Source organism: Lactuca virosa, chromosome 8 (assembly GCF_052849685.1).
Source record: "Lactuca virosa cultivar CGN04683 chromosome 8, Lactuca_virosa_CGN04683_v6, whole genome shotgun sequence".
Taxonomy (NCBI): Eukaryota; Viridiplantae; Streptophyta; class Magnoliopsida; order Asterales; family Asteraceae; genus Lactuca; species Lactuca virosa.
Genome location: NC_136433.1, coordinates 185,062,303 through 185,078,485, shown reverse-complemented (window position 1 = coordinate 185,078,485; position 16,183 = coordinate 185,062,303). Strand labels below are relative to the sequence as shown.

Below are 16,183 nucleotides of genomic sequence, written 5' to 3'. Positions count from 1 at the left end.
GTAGCTGCGGCTGTGGCAACAGCCATGGCTCAATATCATTCTTCTAGTTCCACTGGGGGAGGAACCCCTGTTCAATATACTCATGGTGAAGCTCCTGTGTGCTTGAGAGAGTGCTCCTATAAGCACTTCACTAATTGCAAGCCCAAGTCCTTTAGAGGGACTGGCGAAGTCATTGCCCTCTCGCAATGCTTCGAGAAGACCGAATCGGTTTTCGAAATCTGCTCTTGTCCAGAAGGGAGCAAGGTCAAGTTCGCTGCTTGCACCTTTGAGGAAAAAGCCCTGACATGGTGGAATAGCCATGTCAAGTCACTATCTCTAGTGGTGGCTAATGCTATGGGCTGGGAAGCTCTGAAAGAGCTAATGATTGAGGAATACTACCCGAGGGGCGAAATCCAAAAACTGGAGGAGGAACTGTGGAGCCTAACCATGAAGGGCTCCGACATAGTCTCCTACACCGCCAGGTTCTGTGAGCTGGTGGCCCTCTGTCCCAGCATGGTTCATACAGAGGGAAAGAAGATAGAAAGATACATACGGGGGCTGGTGCCTCCATTCCAGGGAAATGTTTTGGCTTCAAACCCCACTACATTCGATAATGCCAAGCGATTGGCACAGGGGCTTATAGACCATGGGGTTCGTACCCCGGCCGCAACAACAACCCTGTCCATCTCAGAACCTTCCAAAACCACTGATTCCAAGCGGAAGTTCTGGGACGACAAGAAGAAGAAGATGGCTGCCAAAAAGCAGCAGGTCGTGGCAGTTCATGTTGCGATAGCACCTGCCACTGCTGCTCCGGTAAAGCAGTACGCTGGAAGTTTGCCTAAATGCAACAAATGCAATTTCCACCACACGGGAGCCTGCCGGGAAATGCAGTGTTCAAACTGCAACAGGAAGGGGCACACTGCCCGTTTCTGCAAAGCTCCGGCTAGGCCAATCAACCAAGTCCCTGGCGCTGCAGTGGGCCAAGCTTGCTACAACTGTGGTGAAGTGGGCCACTACAAGAGGGACTGCCCAAAGGCAGGGAATGCCGGTAGAGTGGGAAGAGTTTTGGCCATAGGCCACGAGGAAGCGGTTGCCGACCCCACAGTGGTCACTGGTACGTTTCTCCTCGATAACTCTTATGCATACATACTGCTTGATAGTGGAGCGGAGAGGAGTTTCGTGAACCAAAAATTTGCTCATTTACTTAAGCAAAAATCATGAGCACTTAAAGAACCGTTCACTGTAGAAATGTCTAATGGAAAGACGGAGAGCACTAGCAGTATATTCATAGGGTGTACCCTAACACTAGATAGCCATTCATTTTCGATCGACCTCATGCCGGTCTCAATTAAAAGTTTCGACGTCATTATCGGCATGGATTGGTTGAGTCTTCATCGTGCCGACATAATGTGTTACGAAAAGGCTGTTCGCCTTAATCTGCCATCTGGCGAAACTCTAGTAGTTTATGGCGACAAACCCAGCACGAACCTTCGTATCATCTCGAGCATTCAAGCCCAGAAATTCTTGCGAAAGGAATGTCGCTCATTCCTTGCTCATGTGGTCGATGTGAGCCAAGAAACGAAAGACATTAAGAACATTCCAGTAGTACGTGACTTTCCCGACATCTTTCCGGAAGAACTCCCAAGATTACCTCCGCAACGTCAAGTCGAGTTCATAATCGACTTAGTTCCAGGGGCTACTCCCGTAGCCAAATCGCCCTATCGTCTAGCACCTGCAGAGATGCAAGAACTGTCCTGTCAACTTAACGAACTGCTCAGCAAGGGCTTTATATGACCAAGCTTCTTACCCTAGGGAGCTCCAGTCTTGTTCGTCAAGAAGAGAGACGGATCGTTTCGTATGTGCATCGACTACAGGGAGCTCAACAAACTGACCGTCAAAAATCGTTATCCTCTGCCTCGTATTGACGATTTATTTGACCAACTTCAAGGGGCGAACTTATTTTCAAAAATCGACTTAAGATCCGGATATCACCAGCTACGAGTGCTAGGGGAGGATGTTCCGAAGACAGCCTTCCGAACTCGTTATGGGCACTACGAATTCGTAGTGATGCCGTTCGGATTAACAAACGCGTCCGCAGTATTCATGGATTTAATGAATAGGGTGTGTCGTCCTTACTTGGATCAGTTCGTCATCGTCTTCATCAATGACATACTTATCTATTCTCGTAGTAAGGAGGAGCATAGTCAACATCTGCGATAGGTCTTAGAAACACTACGTTCGGAGAAGCTCTATGCGAAGTTCTCGAAATGCGAATTTTGGATCCGAAGAGTCGAATTCTTAGGGCACGTGGTTAGCGAAGAGGGAATACACGTGGACCCTTCCAAAATCAAAGCCATTGAGAGTTGGTCAGCACCGAAGACGCCTACAGAAATTCGTCAATTTCTAGGCCTACCTGGCTACTATCGCAGGTTCATTCAGAACTTCTCACGAATTGCAAAACCTCTCACGACTTTGACCCAGAAGGGTGTGGCCTTTGACTGGGAAGAGAAGCAGGAGAGAGCGTTCCAAACGCTCAAGCGAGCCTTGTGCACCGCACCAATACTATCCCTCCCCGAAGGGATAGAAGACTTCGTTGTCTATTGCGATGCGTCAAATTAAGGGCTCGACTGTGTTCTGATGCATCGAGGTAAGGTCATCGCCTATGCCTCGAGACAGCTGAAGACACACGAGGTCAACTACACCACTCACGATCTTGAGCTAGGAGCAGTTGTGTTTGCTCTGAAGATCTGGAGACACTACCTGTATGGTACAAAAAGCACTATCTTTACAGACCACAAAAGTCTACAACACATATTCGACCAGAAGGAGCTCAACATGAGACAACGACGGTGGGTCGAGCTACTCAGTGACTACGAATGCGAAATTCGTTATCATCCGGGTAAAGCCAACGTAGTAGCTGATCCCTAAGTCGGAAAGAATACTCTGGTCGTAGAGTCAAATCATTGACTATGACTATCCATTCACACTTGTCCACACAAATTAAGGAGGCTCAGCTCGACGCTTTGAAACCTGAAAATGTGGCAAGTGAATCCCTTCGAGGGATGGATAAGAACTTGGAAGTCAAGGGTGGCGGAGCCCTATAATTCATGGATCGGATCTGGACACTGAAACACGGTGGTTTCAGAGACTTGGTCATGACCGAGGCGCACAACACTCGTTATTCCGTCCACCCAAGTTCATATAAGATGTATCTGGATCTTAAAAAGCTATAATGGTGGCCTAACATGAAAGCAGAGATTGCTACCTTCGTGAGTAAATGACTTACTTGCGCAAAGGTCAAGGTCGAATACCAGAAACCCTCAGGTCTATTACAACAACCGGAGATACCCGAATGGAAGTGGGAGCGGATCACTATAGACTTCATAACCAAGTTGCCCAAGACAACGGGTGGACTTGATACCATATGGGTCATCGTCGACAGATTGACCAAGTTCGCACACTTCCTGCCTATCAAAGAAACAGACAAGATGGAGAATCTTACAAGAACCTACATTCGGGAAATTGTACGACTGCACGGTGTTCCCATATCCATTATCTCGGATAGAGATAGTAGATTCACTTCGAGGTTCTGGAAGTCACTACAAAGTTCCCTAGGAACTAGGCTGGACATGAGTACAGCCTACCATCCACAGACCGACGGACAAAGTGAGAGGACTATCCAAACCTTGGAAGATATGTTCCGAGCCTGTGTGATCGACTTTGGGAAAGCATGGGATATTCATTTACCCCTTGTCGAATTTTCCTACAACAACAGTTATCACACGAGCATAAAGGCTGCTCCATTTGGGGCCCTCTATGGCCGAAAGTGCAGATCCCCTCTGTGCTGGGCTGAGGTGGGTGATACCCAGTTAGCTAAAAGACGAGTTCCTGAAAGCACTCTCACGGGTCCGGAGATCATTCGGGAAACGACAGAGAAGATCGTTCAGATTCGTGAACGATTGAAAGCCTATACAGACCGACAGAAAAGCTATGCTGATAAATGAAGGAAACCATTGGAATTCCAGGTGCGAGACCGTGTTCTATTGAAGGTCTCACCCTGGAAGGGCTTAATACGCTTTGGAAAGCGTGGAAAGCTAAATCCAAGATACATAGGGCCTTTCGATATTCTCGCGAGAATCGGCCCTGTAGCTTACAAACTTAACTTACCCCGTGAACTCAGTAACGTACATTCTACTTTCCACGTCTTGAATTTGAACAAGTGTCTGTCCGACGAGACTCTTATAATCCCACTCGACGAGATCGAGATCAACGAGAGCCTCAACTTCGTGGAAGAACCTGTAGAGATCATGGAACGAGAGGTCAAGCAAACGAAACAAAGCCGTATCCCGATAGTGAAGGTTCGCTGGAACGCCAAGCGAGGGCCTGAATTCACTTGGGAGCGAGAGGATCAGATGAAACTGAAATATCCTCGTCTTTTTACTTAGTTATTTGTAACTAGTTATTTGCTTAAACTCTAATTTCAGGACGAAATTCCTTCTAACGGGGGGATGATGTGACAACCCGAAATTTCTATTCTGTGCAACAATTCACTTCAATAGAAGTCAGAACTGTTTCTGCTAACTTTTGAGCTGTATAGAGTCAGTTTGAGTGTTTTAAAGCTTAGCACTTCATGAGATAACTGGAGAGAGGATGCTATACGGTTTATTGTGCATCAGTGAGGTCTCAAAACTCCAAGAGTTTGGAGTTTACGGCCTAAACATGGAGTTTACGGCCGTAAACTCCAAAGAGTATAAATATGACACTTAGAGTCATTTTACTCATTTTTTTCACACTTTCAAAAGCTATAACATCAAATCCTCTCAAGTATCATCCGATTTTCCTTCTTGATCTTCAACTTTGTAAGTGTTTCTTGCCCTAATTATTTGATATCTTACTTAATCTAGTGATCTTACATAACTTCATCCGTGAAATCATTCCATTTGTGTAGATCTTCAAGTGTTCTTAGTTTCACCAAGAACACACACTAGTGTTCTTGGACTTTTAACATCCTTTCAAGCTTATTTATTGTAAGTACTCTTACCCTAGTGTGTTATAAGGCTTGTTACACTTCTTAATCAACTAGAAAACACAAAGAAACACAAGATCAAAGGTGTTTACGGTCCAACATGTTCTTGGACCGTAAACCCTAATGAAAGGGCCATTGTGTGCCCTAGTCCCTTACCAAGCCTTGGTTACTAGTCTAGATTATATCCTTGAAGTGTATAGGACCTTAAACTTCGAAAACATCAAGGACCATTAGAGTTTACGGCCGTAAACTCATGGAGAAATGGTCCATGGGCCATAAACTCTACAAAGGGGTGGAATGTTGCCCCAATCACTTCCTAAGGCTTAGACTTGAAGTTAGGATATTTGCTGATGACCTTTAAGACTTCAAAACACAAAATGGTAGAAGTACCATGAGTTTACGGCCGTAAACTCATGGGTTTACGACCGTAAACTCCAAGGGAGTTGGTCCCAAAACCGTAAACTCATAAAGAGTTTACCCTTGGACCCTAAACTCAAAGGCAAGGCCCTACAACCCTTAGATGCAATCCTTAGTACTTATAACCCTTGAATCAAGGTGTTTTTCATGTCCTAGGGTGTCTATACTTGAGTAATTAGTTGTTAAATGACTAATTGGATACATATATGTGTTATTATATGTTAACTAGGATCATTATGTGTGTTCAAGTCTTCACTTGACACTTAGCATCCTATACCATCCATTCATCCAAACCACTCACTACAGGTGAGTTCATACCCCTAAATCAACCATTTAAATGATTTTAAATGCTTTTATGGGGGGGGGGGGAATACAAGTTGAACTATTATAGTTATTATATCAATCACATGTGATTAATAACTACCAAACAAGTAGATTTCTTACTTTTCAAAGTGTGTTATCAAACAAACTACTTCAAACTGTTTTACAAACTCTTTTACATGTCAAATACTTTTACTAAACTCTTTTAAACTTATATTCTGTTAAATGTGTATCTATATAGATCTAGTTATATAAGTAGGTTTGAAAGGACTTAGGACTGATAGCTCACCTTACCTCCTGTTCCTTGTTTGGTCGTGGACTTAGGGTATCAGTTATTTGTCCGAAGGTCGTTTGAATCCTAGTCATATATTATGTATATGTATATAGATATAAAAGTTCCTTCATTCTATTCAATACCCTTGGGTAGCAAAGGTATACAAACATGTTCATGCATTCAAACACCATTACTAGTAAACTATGATAGGCGTAGTTTAGGAAGTCACTAATACTATTACTAGAACAGTAAAACATACAATGAGTCAGTTCATATATGAGTCAATACCATACAGAGAGAATATAACATACAGATAGAGAATATTATGATGAGAAACAAACAATACCATACAGAGAGAACATAACATACAGATAGAGAATACTATGATGAGAAACAAACAATACCATACAGAGAGAACATACATACATACTAGACAGAGAAAGAACATACAATACAGCTAGTACATACAATACATACACAAGTGCACAAATACAGTTATGTGAGCCACGTAACGGGGAATGGCATCACCTGTCATGGCTCGTTTTGTATCCAGAATCTCCTTAAATGGAGAGAGTTGAGTTTGTGTATAGATCTATACTGGATTGACTATCCTACACCTTGCTGCTCGCTATAGTGGGACTTGCAAGTCTACGGGTGCCAAACGTCATTTCTTCCGACATTTGGAGCTTTACGTATGAAATGGACATTAGGGGGCCATATCTATGGTTTTGAGGTGTTAAGACCCATTAAAATCGACTGGATAGCAATGGTCATGGATGGACTCGACGAGTCGTTCTTGGGACTCGGCGAGTCGGTGTGTTTTAACCACCAAATCCTTTCTGTGGATGGACCAGTTGTTAGGGAAGGAAGTCCCTTAGTTGTTTAGACGCAAAAGCGGGCCTGGGAATCATGGGACTCGGCGAGTGGATGAACAGACTCAGTGAGCCCAAGGCAATCTCCCAACCTTTGAATATGGACTCGACGAGTTGTCCATACAACTCGGCGAGTCATAGACTGGATGTGTTCTTAAGAGGGAGATGAACTCGACGAGTTCATGGATGAACTCGGCGAGTCGGATGAAGATAGTCCTGATGGTTTGAATGAAGGAGAACTCGACGAGTTCTCGTAAGACTCGACGAGTGGTGTCGGGGTTGGATCGGGTTAGTGGACCATGGACTCGACAAGTTGGTAGACCAACTCGGCGAGTCAGGTCAACTAGGTGTTGACTTTGACCAATGTTGACTTTGCCTGGTTTTGATATTGACCCTGGTTAGGGTTGTATGTTCTGTTTGATGACTTGAGGGTTGTCGTGTAGGGATCGAGGGTCGTCGTGTTTATAGTCGGTAGTATGGTACAGGCCGATCACATGGTACTTTAAATAACAATTGGTTTAAGGTAGTTAGTACAGCAGTAGTTACTTAATACAACACTACAGTACTATTTCATTTTCCCATTGCATTTACTTTGTGATCTTCACACAATAAACAGTAATGTAAAAACTATATTTTTGGTTAATGATAGTCAGATTTGGGAAAATACATACTCTTACAAGAGACACACACACCAACACTTGATGCCTTGGTATAAGGCTACTTTTAGTAGGAAACATAGGGTTTTCTAGGAGAGTTCAAACAATTACAACTTATACATTACATGCTTACAAACACTTTCATACAAACTCAGACACTAATATACTTATGAACTCACCAGCTTTAAAGCTGATAAACTCTTTCAAAATAACTTGTATTCTCAGGTCGCCAGTAGACAGGTACCGATGCCAGGTTTTGAGAAGATGGAGCTCGTTCAAGACTCATCTTTTATTTTGATTTATATTTTTGGTGTCTATTAAACTTGACAGAACACACTTGTATTAAATTATATTATTAATGCAATGGATGATGTTGTTGCTTGTTTACTACTTTGCATTGTTGTGATACTGTACATGACGTCCTCCACACCTGAACGATTCCGCCATTCCTGTTTTGGGGTGTGACATATGTCGAGGCGAATAGGTATAATATCGCGATGTTGCACAATTCATTGTCTAATCACATTGCCCTTGAATCCTTTGACCATCTTTCAATTTCGTGCTGAAAATAGTTTTAGAATTGGAACTGTATAACCATAGATTGATCACAAAGTTGAGTTTGACCGATTTGGCATTCGTCGACTTGAATGATGTCTCATCGATGTATCAAAAGCTTTTCAATAAGTGTTGAACAAAGCCCTCCATGCATCACAGTTGCAGAGAACGAGAAGGAAAGGGACGTAGGTTCTGATATTAGTGATATTGTAAAGCATGTTCTTGAGTTATTAATATTCAATAATTTGGTTCTAAAAGCCAGAATACCCTTACTCGTTGGACCTATCCAAGAATACCCGGAACCCGGATAGAGCTAAATTTTAAACCCAATACCCGAATCTGGTTCTAATTTTCAATTTCCATTTTCATACCCACTTTACCGGTCCGATACCCGGAACCGAACCGGAACCGGTTCCTATATAACGGTCCGGTTATTGGATCTTATAATTCATCAATTCCGGTTTCCAGGTTTTAAGAGTATGGATCCAATGGTTCGGGTTTGGACCCACTTTTATCCCTAATTCCCATCACTTTAATCATGCCAACTCATCGCCACATCATCCCCACGCTCTCCCTTACTTCAACCCTACCAACTTAGTGCCACATCATTCCTCCCTACTCTCCCTAACTTAGGAAATGGTCAACCCTTCAATTTTCGACATACTTGTTTTAATAAATATGAAGCATTAGGATATTGTAACATACAAGCAAATGCGATACTACTTGGAACAAAAGGGTGTCCATGGTCATCAATTGGAATGTATTCTTTTAGAGATTTCTATTATGTTTTTTTGACGGGCAACCTTAAAGATTACACCATTATCATTACTAATAGACATCATTGTAATATTTGAATCAAACCAAATCGACACACAATTATTAGATAGTCTTTGTTGTAACTTTTAATTAATTAAAATCCATATATAGTTGTGTGGCCTAGGGGTGCAAACGAGTCACGCTACTCGTGAGGTATTCGAGATCGACTCAATAAAAGACCGACTCGAGACTGATTTTAAACGAGCCCGAGCCGAGCTTGAGGTTAATATTAGGCTCGTTTATTAAACAAGCTCGAGTTTGAGCCTAAACAACTAAGCTCGATTAGGCTCGCGAGCCTAAACGAGCCTATATATAATATAACTTATTATTATTTTTATATGTTAAAATAAAAAAAATATTCAAGGAATTAGAAATTTAGGGTATTAGTAAACAAACTTCTTAACAAGCTCGAACCAAGCTTAAGATTATTTCGGCTTATAAAAAAATAAGAGCCAAATTCGATCCCGAGTTAAGCTTGTATAATTTTTCACGAGATCTAGCCGAGCTCCGTACTATAAAGATTAAATTGTGCCTCTTATAACTTAAACGAGCTCGAGCCGAGCTTAGCCAGACTTGGCTCGACTTATTTTTATTTTTAGAAAGGGAACTTTCCAAACGAGGGTTCCGAGCTATCTTTCGTGCACCAACAAATCCCCCGCTGCAAACATGAGGATATGTTTCATGCTCTGGGGTCACTGCAGACGAACCTTAAGACCATAACGGCTGAGTGGTGCCAAGATTTGAACATGAATTAACAGGTTGATAGGTTATTCACTATATGTTCCACATGTCTTATCAAGTTACCATAGGCTCGTCTCACCCTATGGTACGATAAATGTATGCCATCCGGCCTCACAGTGGCAGGTGGTGTAGAGTGGTGTTCCTCGAAATCCTCATAGTGTCACCTCACCGTATGCATGGTACGATAAATGTATTCATCCGGCCTCCGGTTTAATTAGGATACTACTACTTAGCAGGACACGTTTTGCCTATAACTTAAACAATTATTTCCTTTTACTTTGAAAAAGAAACAACAAATAAAGTAATAAAGTGAGGAGACACACTTGCTTTTTGTTCAATTATTGACTTATTGTAGGATAGGAAATAATATATTATTTCCTACAACATTATGTCCATTCTCATTCTTTCCTTTTTCATCTTCATTCATCAATTCAGATCACCACCAACCACCCTCAAAAGCTCCAAATCTGATCAGGTTAGTTTTGGTTTGTGTTCTACTACTGCTATTGATTTTTAATTTTTAGAGCACCTCAACTTTTGAAATCTCAAGCCTTTAATTGCTTACAGCGCTGTAATTTCGGTTTTAGCTAATTTTATGGATTTTATCAAGGCTACTTTACTTCCCTTTTATTAAATGAAATCATATTTGGAAATTCCATTATGATATTCTTATTCTTATAGATATATAAAACCATACTTTTAGAGTTTAGGTTCCAAAACGTTTTCAAAGTTCAATACGACAATGGCTTGTAATCTACAACCTAAAATTCTGAGTAAAATTTGAAGTAATGGAAGCTTTTTTACACTCAAAAATCTAAAGTGAGCTCACTTTGAAGGATAGAACATTGTATGCAGAGAGAATCGAATTATGTTTCTTCATATTCTCAGTCTGAATCCTTAGAATATTCCATTCCATTTTATTCGCTTAATCGGATGCTCTTAATTAATACATCTGCTGTTCCCCTTGAACAAGCATATATACGCAATACTGAAATGGAAGTTCTACTATCTATGTCCCTATATTTTACAATGATTGAATTTGTTTTCATCATTCCTATAACAGAAAAGTCAGGACTATTAAAATATAAACCGCTTATTTGAGACCATGAAATTAACGAAGAGGTGGTGCTTTGCGTGTCTCTATCTCGAACTTAAATAGTGATTGAAACTAATTCTGCTTAACATGTGTTTAATTAAGCTCCCATTTGTTATTTAATTGACAGAGGTTGAAGAGAGTTTGGCTGCATTAATGTCTCTGATGGAAGGTGTACAACACTTAAAAATTCCACTTAAAGACATAAAGTTGGCGACCAATAACTTTGGCGATGATAATTTTATTGCACAAGGTGGATTTGGGAAGGTCTACTTAGGCCAAATCACCCTATCTGGACAGTCTATCACCGTTGCTATAAAGAGGTTGGACCGCAGATTGGGACAAGGGGATCGAGAGTTCTTGATGGAAATTCAGATGCTTTCACGCTATAAACACAAAAACCTCATCTCTCTTATTGGGTTTTGTGATGAAGGTGGAGAAAGTATCCTCGTGTATGAGCATGCAAAACATGGAAGCCTTGACAGATATCTAAGTTACTCTAACCTCTCCTGGATCCAACGTCTCCAAATAAGCCTTGGTGCAGCCCATGGCTTTAATTACCTTCATAATGACGTGGGACTTCAACACAGGGTCCTGCATCGGGACATAAAGAGTTCAAACATTCTCTTAAACGAGAATTGGGAAGCGAAAATCTCAGATTTTGGATTATCGAAAATAGGCCCTTCAAATGTTGAGTTCACTTTTCTTGTCACTAATGCTTGTGGCACCTTCGGCTATGTTGATCCACAATATGTAAGAACCGGTATTCTAACAAAGGAGTCTGACGTGTATTCGTTTGGTGTAGTGCTATTTGAAATCTTATGTGGAAGGTTGGCACTTATTGATAGATATCAAGATGAACGTCGGTTTCTTTCTTCTCTGGCCCAAGTGTGTTGTGAAGACAACAGATTAGATGAGATCATTGATCCCAATCTCATGAATCAAATGAAAGTATGTTCGTTAAAGCTTTTCTCAATGGCTGCATATCAATGCTTGAGAGATAATCGAAGCGAACGCCCAACCATGGGTTGGATTGTTGAAAAACTTGAGAAGGCATTAGAACTTCAAGTAAGTTTCATAAGACTCTTATATAAGCATTTTTAACTCTATTTTCATCCTTGAATTTGAATAATTATATATTTTCTTTGTTGCAAGGCTTCTAGCAAAGGATTTATTCGGGTTGGCACATGGGGACGAAGTGGAAATCCTCCAAATCAATGGTCATTTGAACTTGAGAAAGATCATAAGCTGGTGAAGATAACCATTGATCATGGTAACGTAATATACTCCCTTATGTTCACTAGTGAATTTAGAGGTGTTTTTTACAATTCCGAAAAGTATGGGGGTTGGGCCGGTGGAGAAACAGTTTCCGAGGTAAGTAACTGATCGTTATTCCACCAATCAATACGTATCCTTTTTACTATAATAATCTTTGTGGTGGGTTAATCAGGTCATTTTCGAAGGTGATGAGGAAATAATTGGCATTAATGGAACCATTGGTTCTCGAGATGGTTTTACAATAATTTCGTCCCTATCATTTCAGACGAACAAAAGAACCCACGGACCTTTTGGTCGAGTAACAAAAGTTGTTTTCTCTATACCATGGGACAAAGGCGGTTTAGTTGGGTTTTATGGCGTTGCTGGTTATTACATAGATAGTTTTGGCATATATGTTAAACCTAATGAGGAAATCATAAGGGTTGGAACATGGGGAAAAACTGGAACTGGAAGCCCGCAAAACATCTGGTATCTACAACTAGAGACACATCAACATTTGAAGATGATAACCATTGATCATGGCGATCTTATATACTCTCTCATTTTCACCACGCAATATAGAGGTGTAACACACACTTACGAAAAGGCTGGTGGGTGGAATGGTGGAGAAACGGTTTCTGAGGTAAACATCTCATAACTAAAAAAGGTTGAAATACGTAATCTTAAAAGAATTATTCAAATTGTCCGAGGTGCATCTTTCTCTGGACATGTGTGATATATAGAAAACAACACTTACCGTTATTTTATAATCTACTATAATGAAGATAATTTTTTCACATGTCAATCTCTAATGAGTTTTGACTCTTGTAATTTTGTGATAATTTTTAAATAAATAATATCCACATGTCAATTTATGGTTTTCTAATTTTTAAAATTAAAAAGTTACATAATACTTATAGTTATATATGTAAAGTATGAAATGTAATAAATACTATACTAAATTGCAATTAATATGTTTCTTCATTTCATATTTCAAAATTTTATTTTAAAAAATACTTATTATTTATATTTTAATATTTTATCTTTTTTAATTAACCTGTATAATACACGTGTTTTACACCTAATTGTTATAATATTTTGCAAAACTAGGTTGATCCCCATTCTCTTTGCAAAAATAGGGAAATACTTTTGTAAAAATCGTGTTGTGATCCAACCAGCAGATAACAAAAACTATTGGACATATTTTCTATACGTAATTCTTTTTGGCTAGTTTCAATATAACAAGTTACATATAACATAGAACAACTTATACCATTATTGAATGAATATCATATTTTGTTAGTTTCGAAGTTAACTGTTAATTTAATTTTTTTTTTGTAAGGTTGCTTTAATTTGTTAAGCATTAAACATTACATATAATTAACAAGAAATATTTATTTATTTTTCTATGATATTTATCATACTTTTACTATAAGTAATAACTATTATTTTTTTTTTACAAAATGTAGGTATAATTTCTGATGAAATTTAGGTCTTATCACATAAGATAATTTAATTTTCAAATTTATTTATTTATTTTTATTTATTTATTTATTTATTTTTGTGTGTGTGTGCACAGCAAAGAATTCATTAGAAAATAAACACAAACAAGGTGCTAGAGTTTACAAAGGACTTACTTATTATTGACGAAGCAACTGTCTCGATTTAAAATTTTAGCCTCTTGAAAATTTAAAGATATTTTCTTTTTGATGAAAGGTTTAGTAAGTTAGTTTAGTATAACTGATTGTCCTAATTATTTGTAAGCAGTGGTAAAATTATGAGAAATCAAATATCTTCTTATTTTTTTTTCTTTTTACAATCTTTATACACATTTAAAGATTGTGATGTTTTTCATATTTAGTAAGATTAATAAATTTATTACATTTGTCATCATTTAAAACTAATAGGAGGATGAATAGAAAGAAAAAGTAAGAGAATATTTAATTTCTCTAAAATTATAATTGAACTTTCAATGTCTATAATTTACTATATGAGTTTTGAGGACCATAATTTGTCTCTTTTGGTTACTTAATAAGCAATATGTTCGGAATAGTTTCATATTGTCATGTTTCTAACAAAAACATTATTAATAATAGTATATAAGATAGGTAAAACACTCCAATATATTTTCAGGCATACTAGAAATAAGGAGTTTGTTATTTTTATTTCTTTATTTGATAAAAGGTAAACCAACTCACAAATTCATGTTTAAAAATAAACTCCACATTGATTCAAACCAAACAAATTTTTTTTTTGACACAAATGGTGGTCATTCCCTAATATTGGGTCCACCTAAACATTTTCCCATCAATGTTAAAAGGTTCTCGTGTATTTTTTTGCAAGCTTTGTAGTGCAGTTATATTTAAGAGAAATCTTTGAAAAAGCCCTTACATTTTCATATTGGAGCAGGTACTTATAGTTTTTTTTCTTGTGGTTAAGCCCAAAAAACTAGCAATTGTTTACACATAAGTCCAAAAAACCGACAATTCTTTACAATTTTGGATTTTTATCCCGATAATACGGTCATTTTTTGGGTTTTACCACTTTAACCGGCTACCAACCAAACATGAGTGTTTTTTCATAGATGTAATCAAATTTTAAGTTAGCCTAATATAAAATATAGTTTTAGTTATTTCAATACAAAATATTAGATAATAGTTAGTCCAACCCTTTAAACTTTAATCATATTTGTGAAAAAAGCACTCGTATTTGGTTGGTGACCCAAAGATGACCGGTTACCGACGTAAAAACCAAAAAATGACAGGTTTATCAGGGTAAAAAATAAAAAATGTAAATAGTTGTTAAAATTTGGGACATTATTCTCAGTTTTTTGGATTTAATTGCAAGAAAAAAAACATTAAAGACTTAATCCAATATAAGATCAAAATATAAGATCTTTTATGAAGTATCCTTATATTTAACTCATTTAATTTGCATTTCAATAATTTTGAAGATTTAATTGGAATCGTTTCCTATTTGTTCAATTATCGAAAATGTTTACCATCATGCTAATCAGTTTTGATTATTTAAAATATATGTATTATTTAGATACAAAAGGTATTAAATTATTAGCACATAGATTTTTGAATCTTATTTTTAAAATTTTAATAAAGATATATTGAATTTGAATTTATTTTGATGAGAATTTTATATGACTAAACTTTAAACGATATATAGATTATCGTTATGTTTATACACTAATATAAAAAAATAATAAAGGTATAAATAAAAAGACCTAATTATGATACATTAAACATGTTAATGGGTTAACAAATTTTAAAGGGACCATATTGTAATTACTCCATTGTGTGGTGACCTGCATTTATTTCTGCAAAGGAAATAAAATCAACCCCATATTTACAAATGAAATTACAAAGTCTCGGGTCTAGGTTCATCAAAGAAAATTGGTTATGTATATATTGTCGCTCAGGTAATATTTGATTGGAACGAGGAAATAAGTGCAATCAACGGAACAATTTCCTTATCAAGGGGAAATGATCCTGGGCATATAGTAATATCGTCAATATCATTTGTGACGAACAAAAAAACACATGGACCATATGGTAATGTAAGAGGGAAGTCATTCATGGTATCTTTTGATGATGGTTCTTTTGCTGGATTATATGGCCTTGCTGGCTATTATATTGATAGTATCGGTGTCTACTTGAAGACTATACTATGAGATGATGGACAAATATGATTTTGTTATTAGAATTATGTTATGTAGTGTGGTGATTGACTCTTACTGTTTTTTTTGGTTTTTATATTTAAATATGATAATCATGCATCTATCATGTAAATAAATGAAATTAAATTATCATCCAATTATGATTTCAGTGGTCCCAATCAGAAATAACCATTCCGTAGTTCTGTCGCGAAATCCTTAACTCAATTTGTTTGTAAATATGATGGTGACTATGTTGGTGTTGCATAACAGTTTTGTTGAAAAACCAAACTAATAGACACGCAAGCAAACCGACAACTAATATTGAGAATTATGTGTCGATTAGTTGCGAATAATAGATCCAATTATTATTATTATTATATTTACCAAGTTTCGTCCAAAACCAGATCAATTCTTCACGATTAGATCTGATTATAAGAAAGGAAAAGAAGATTGTCATGTTGTTGGACGAAATTAAATGCAAGACAGAAAGTAAAACCGACCTGTTAATG

At 37.9% G+C, this 16,183-nt stretch overlaps 1 protein-coding gene across 2 annotated transcripts; it reads left to right on the top strand.

The window, feature by feature from the left end:
• Positions 1–10,016: 10,016 nt before the first annotated feature.
• On the top strand, positions 10,017–15,794 carry LOC145129906 (putative serine/threonine-protein kinase PBL28). 2 transcript variants are annotated; one of them, XM_079064740.1, is made up of 5 exons: positions 10,017–10,132; positions 10,881–11,818; positions 11,906–12,124; positions 12,201–12,650; positions 15,438–15,794. In XM_079064740.1, exons 2-5 carry the CDS (start codon positions 10,907–10,909, stop codon positions 15,687–15,689), a joined length of 1,833 nt encoding a protein of 610 aa, XP_078920866.1. In that variant the 5' UTR covers positions 10,017–10,132; positions 10,881–10,906; the 3' UTR covers positions 15,690–15,794. The 2 variants fall into 2 exon arrangements, with proteins under 2 accessions (XP_078920866.1, XP_078920867.1); XM_079064741.1 differs by lacking the exon at positions 15,438–15,794 and adding an exon at positions 13,587–13,815.
• The last annotated feature ends 389 nt before the right edge of the window (positions 15,795–16,183 follow it).

Excerpts from the sequence above, each read along its gene's own strand:
- LOC145129906 (XM_079064740.1), top strand. The coding sequence starts at position 10,907 with ATGTCTCTGATGGAAGGTGTACAACACTTAAAAATTCCACTTAAAGAC. Across the intron at positions 11,819-11,905 it reads AGAAGGCATTAGAACTTCAA|GCTTCTAGCAAAGGATTTAT; the intron begins GTAAGTTTCATA and ends CTTTGTTGCAAG. Across the intron at positions 12,125-12,200 it reads GTGGAGAAACAGTTTCCGAG|GTCATTTTCGAAGGTGATGA; the intron begins GTAAGTAACTGA and ends TGGGTTAATCAG.